Genomic DNA, 6,000 nt, shown 5'->3' on the forward strand with positions numbered 1-6,000 from the left:
TGCACACAAGTATTTCTACTTGCACATCATCATCTGCTTATCTATCACTCCAGTGTTAATTTGCTAAACTGTAATTACTTCGCTACTATGGCCTATTTATTGCCTTACCTCCTCACGCCATTTTCACACACTGTATATAAACGTTCTTTTTTTTCTATTGTGTTATTGACTGTACGCTTGTTTATTCCATGTGTAACTCTGTGTTGTTGTTTGTGTCACACTGCTTTGCTTCATCTTGACCAGGTCGCAGTTATAAATGAGAACTTGTTCTCAACTAGCCTACCTGGTTAAATAGAGGTGAAATTAAAAAGACAGTGTATACGATGTGGATACTGTACACAACTAATAAAACTTTCAACTGAAACACACACACTTTAACCCCCCCCAACACACAGACTGGGGCTTACCTTTTACTAGTATTATTATTCTAGAGATCATAATCTAGCTCCTCTGTGAATAAATGGCCATGCAGGCCTGTCATGTGTCTGGTGATCACTGTTATCTGTAGTAGTTCTGCTGATTCCTTTACTTCTTCCTGCCGAGGGGGAATCGATAGGCGGACGGACCGGAGTGTTTATGAGGTGCCTCTGTCCCACATTGTCCCCAACTGCGTCTCAATACTCCAAAGGGGCCTCCTTTCATAGTTTCCTTCACTTAATTCACTCAGATCCTGATAGGCTTTGGACATATTGCTTTCACCTATCCTGTGTTGACAGATCAGTGGTCAGTGCAGAGGTGGTAAAGGAAATGAGAAAAGAAAGCCACGTAACACTATTGAGATGCACCTATAGTGACTTACTACACAGGTTAGACAGATGGGAGGCTCTTAACAATGGGAACCTGTGGTGTGCTGTGATTGTGCTGCCCTAACCTGAATCGCAATAGCTACTGAGCTGATGTTTGTAGAGCAAACCCACTCAGTCAGGCTGTTTGAGCCTCTCATGGACATAGATAGTCTCCTCCACTCTTCTTATCCTCCAGCTTTTATTTAACAGTGGGTAGGAGCCTATTACGATTGATATCTCTCTCAAGCGATTCTAGGCAGGAAAGCAGTAGCAACATGCAGAGAGATTCTCACTTGTAAAACAAGTCTCACCCTTTTGTTTCCACTTCCACGTTAAAGGATTTGTCCACCCAAAATCAACAATTTCTTCCTGTTTTCACACCATAAAAGTGGTCTAAAACTGTGTTTGGTTGACAGTTCACATCACCTGTTGTGTAGATTTAGCTATATATTAGGATACTTTATTCCCATATGAATGGGAGTGATTCGCATCATTTTTTAATTTTGTCGTGAACTATCCCTTTAAGCTTCACTCTGTTTTCCCTTCCGGGTTAAATCTCACTGCCTGCTTTTCCACGTCCAGGTCGAGCTGGGAACTCCCTGACCTACGGGATGGCAAGATCCAGGCCATCAGCGACTCGGACGGCGTCAACTACCCGTGGTATGGAAACACCACGGAGACGTGCACCATCGTGGGCCCCACCAAGAAGGCCACCAAGTTCACGGTTAGCATGAATGACAACTTCTACCCCAGCGTTACATGGGGTGTGCCTGTGAGCGATAGCAACCTGCCGCAGCTCAGCAGCATCCGCCGCGACCAGAGCTTCACCACCTGGCTGGTGGCCATCAATCAGGCCACGGCCGAGACCCTGGTGCTGCAGACCATCCGCTGGAGGATGCAGCTCCACATCGAGGTGGACCCGGACAAGCCTCTGGGCCAGAGGGCCACGCTGCGTGAGCCTGTGGCCCAGGAGCAGCCCCATGTCCTGGGCAAGAACGAGCCCATCCCGCCCAATGCCATGGTCAAGCCCAACGCCAACGACGCTCAAGTGCTCATGTGGCGGCCAAAGACCGGGGACCCCATCGTGGTCATCCCGCCCAAATATTGAATGACCTTGGTGGGGTTAAACACTCCTCCTCTTCTCCCACTCCTCTACCTACTCTCACTTTTCATTTTCTCTCTCTTTACCTACTTTCCGTTTTTCTCCTTTTCTCCTTCCCTCAAGCTCCTTGCCTCTATTTGCCTCTGTTTCTCTCCTCTCCTCTTTTTTTTGTAAGAACTGAGCAAAAGAGTGAGAGAGGGAGAGGGAGAGAGTGAAACAAGGACAAGAGCAGTTTGGAGAAAGAGGACGTCCCCTATAAGTGGGAGCTGGAGCTGACTTTAAAAACTGGAGTGAACAAACTGCAACCATTCTACCTTCAAACGGGGTCGGGTTTCACTGTGCTAGATAAAGTCATTGCAAAAAAAAATCTAAAATAAGAAACTTTGCTTTTTGGGATTGGGGTTTGGGGTTGGAATGGATGGGGAGTGTGTGTGGGTTGACAAAAAGATAGTATTTATGTTCATATTTATGTACATGGTACATACATGTATACATGCACAAAGTTTGCGTATACCAGTTGAGTTTTTATTTATGGGCTGGGAGAGAGCATTTTTTGTGAATAAGCGCTATTTTGTGCTCCACATGAGTGATATGTGAATACGAACCGTATCGGGGTGACGTGTAGTTTTAGTACTTTTTTAAACATAAGAGCCATTCAATCCATGCTGCCTTAAGTTTAAATCGCTTTCCACTGCAAATGTTTAGCCTTAAACCAAGTGCAATGCAGTATTCCTTCACCTGTCCTCTCTCTTCTTCCATCCAGACTGTTGGTGCTGGTGTGTGTGGGTTTAGGAACGGAACAGTGGCTTGTGGACAATGGGTTATCAGGAACCAAATTGGGTCCTAAAACTGCTGGAACCCTTTTTCTACCACAGAACAAAAGAGAATAGACATTCAAACAAACCCTTTCAAATAGTCAGTTAGGTCGTCATCTCATCATGCATGGCTGTGGAGAAGGTTTTTCTGACATTCAATTCCATTGAGACTGATATTCAGCTGACTTTTAGAGTTGTCAACAACCTCCCTTTACAGAAAGAAAACAGTATTTCATCATGTTATCTTTCATTTGCTTTATTACCACTCCCTCCATCTCAGAGCCCTGTCGCTGTACTCCTCTCTCCCTCTGCCTTTCTTCTCTCCTCTCCACAGATGTCGGAGGGGACAACCCTGCTAGCACCTAATCAATACTGTTATTACAGCAAGCAGCAGCCAGGGGAAATGACTGTGCATTTCATAACAGGGGGAATAAAAAATTGGTCCATATGCGATGCTATGGGAGATAAATAATCTCGGCTTTAGGGTGCCTGTGTGTGAATCCACATGGTGCAGAGATGGTTGCAGCGCACCACCCTCCATCTCTGCTCTCTTTCTGTAGTCCCCCCTTGCTCTCCTCGCACTCTCTCTTCTGATGTTCATCCCCATTCATACTCTCTCACCCTGTCCCTACTTTCTCCTCTCTGATCCATCTTTCTCTCTCTGCTCCCATTGATTGGTCTCTATTTCCTCCATCCATCCCATCCCTCCACCCTTCACCCTGTGCTCTGTCCTCTGTCCTCTTTGCAGCAGTAGGCATGTGAGGCTCAGCCTGGCATATAGATGACCCACTTCTGGGGTTGCCACTACCAGTTGTAGCCTGCTGCAGAAATGTGGTGCTTTTTTTTCTCCTCTCTCAGAGCCCCGGCTAGCTAAATACCTCCATAAACGTGACGATGCCCAGCCACTCGTTAATCTATGGGCAGGGCAGCTTTACCCAGAGCTGAAATCTCTCATGGAGGAGGGCGGGAGGGGGTGGGGGTTTAGAGGGATAGCTGGGGGATAGAATTTGGCATCAGGCTTTTTATCTCCTTATAATATCAACGACAACAAGAACAACAGCATCAGCAGTATGAGCTAAAAAAAAAAAGGAACAGACTGATGTTTGAAGTGGTTAAGAAAACTGCATCTCTGCTTCTGTCACTGAAGGTATTGTTTTTTCATTAAGTTTATGCTAGTTATGATGATGTGATATTTTATTGATTCAAAGCTTCCTTGGTAGAGGAATAGCATTTCCATCAAATGCCACCAACAAATGGGCAACATTGTTTGCTCGTTATTTCAACCTACCTTATCAACGTTATCGCACTGCATCAACCTGGCTACTTGATTGAATTTGCCAAAAGTCATTGACATTTTGTCTTGATATAACCAAATAGTGTCGACAGGTTTTTGTGGTTTGGTTTATTTCAAATTAAACTCAAAGCTATTGACATCTCAACCAAATATCACCCGTAATTTATCTGATATCTTTACCTGGTTAGAAAAGACAGAGCAGCAGGTCAGTAGCAGCTGAATATAATTAAGAAAAAACAGGGCTCAGAAACCAGAGAGACTGATAGCCTGCTCTGGACTCAATCATCTGGGCCGGGAAGGAGGGAGGAGGGGTCTAGTGGGGAGAAGTGCTGTCATTAATAGATTGTCTGTGAAATACTGAGCACCCTTCAGATGCATTGTGCTGTGCCAAGGCTGGCTATAGTAATATATGATGGCCTCTTGGGGCTAGAGGACAAAGGTCAGTGTTAGAAGGGGTCGGGATTGAGGTGGAAGGGGGTAATGGTGGTAGTCAGGGTGATAGAGTGACAAGGAGGTGGGTTGGTGTCACAATCTGCACACTGCTGAGTGGTTTATTGGAAAGCCCAGCAGGGATTGCTTGTTACCATGTATAAAACACCTTGACACATCAGTAGCTGGCTAGCTGTCCTTAGTCACTGCATGACCTAAATACTCTCATTGATCTGGTGCAGCTGTAGCTGTTGTTGAACTATGGCTCCGTCTGTTCACTCACACAGGGCACATCCTTGTCATAAGACAGCAGGGGCGGTCTCTCCTTGCTATCTGATCATCACAGCATCACACTGGGGCCGAGTGTTAACAGCGTTTATCAGCAGAGCACGTGGCCCCCAGCAACACAAACACACACTAGAGAGAGGGAGGTCACGGGAAGGCGATTGCCTCGATTTGTGTCTTCACTCTGACAGTGTTATGTGCTACTGATGAGTCTATCTCATGTACAACTACTTGCTCAAAACACATCTCTAACCGAGTTCTGTTTTTACAAATGGACAAATGGACATTTACGTAAATATTCATGAGATTTCGATTCCATCATTGAACAAGTGAAATTCATGGACTTCATGTCTCCTTCTGGGGTTGTGCCACTGAGTAGCCTTCCATTCCTAAACCCACAGTTCTTAGTTCTGAGGGCGCCCACCTTTTCTATAGATCTTTATGTAAAAGAGTAATGTAAACTACAGCCCACTACACATCATAGACCAGCAGAAAAGGTTTCTCTTTTAGTTACAAATAACAAGCCCAAGCTCACTCTCAGGATCACCCATCGTTGTTTCCTATCCTTTACTATTAGTTTACCCCATATAAACAAAAGAGTTGTCCGTCTATCTTGCCATTCGCTCCCTGCAACTCTGACTAGGTTTTCAGTAGAGTAGCCTTATGACTAACTGTAGCAGACTATACACAACTGGCTACAATGTATTTCAAATGTTGGGTGTTTTTGATTTGTCTTCTGAAAAATCATCTAATATATTTTGCAGCACTGAAACAAAAATACAGTATGTTTTTTTTGTATTTGTCATTGACACTGATACTTGATACTTGAACACAGAACAGTACTGGCAAATATTTAAAACTGTGAAAATGCACAATGTTTAAAAAAAAAATGAAGAAAATGGAATGAGTATTTTTCATGAATAAATAAGAATGTGCGAATGTTATCTGTTCCCTGTCACTTTTCTCCAAACGTGTGGATAGACCTGTGTGGATAGACCTGTGTGGATAGACCTGTGTGGATAGACCTGTGTGGATAGACCTGTGTGGATAGACCTGTGTGGATAGGCCTGTGTGGATAGACCTGTGTGGATAGGCCTGTGTGGATAGACCTGTGTGGATAGACCTGTGTGGATAGACCTGTGTGGATAGACCTGTGTGGATAGGCCTGTGTGGATAGACCTGTGTGGATAGACCTGTGTGGATAGACCTGTGTGGATAGACCTGTGTGGATAGACCTGTGTGGATAGGCCTGTGTGGATAGACCTGTGTGGATAGACCTGTGTGGATAGA

At 44.8% G+C, this 6,000-nt stretch overlaps 1 protein-coding gene across 5 annotated transcripts in view; it reads left to right on the forward strand.

The window, feature by feature from the left end:
* Positions 1-5,654, forward strand: part of fam78ab (family with sequence similarity 78 member Ab) — a 21,836-nt gene extending 16,182 nt beyond the window's left edge. For all 5 annotated transcript variants that reach the window (XM_024380494.2, XM_042302306.1, XM_024380492.2 and 2 more), the window contains one exon: positions 1,368-5,654. In XM_024380494.2, the coding sequence (XP_024236262.1) occupies positions 1,368-1,893 (526 nt within the window). In that variant the 3' untranslated portion in view covers positions 1,894-5,654. The remainder of the gene's footprint in view (positions 1-1,367) is intronic.
* Positions 5,655-6,000: the final 346 nt, after the last annotated feature.

Source organism: Oncorhynchus tshawytscha, linkage group LG20 (assembly GCF_018296145.1).
Source record: "Oncorhynchus tshawytscha isolate Ot180627B linkage group LG20, Otsh_v2.0, whole genome shotgun sequence".
Classification (NCBI taxonomy): Eukaryota; Metazoa; Chordata; class Actinopteri; order Salmoniformes; family Salmonidae; genus Oncorhynchus; species Oncorhynchus tshawytscha.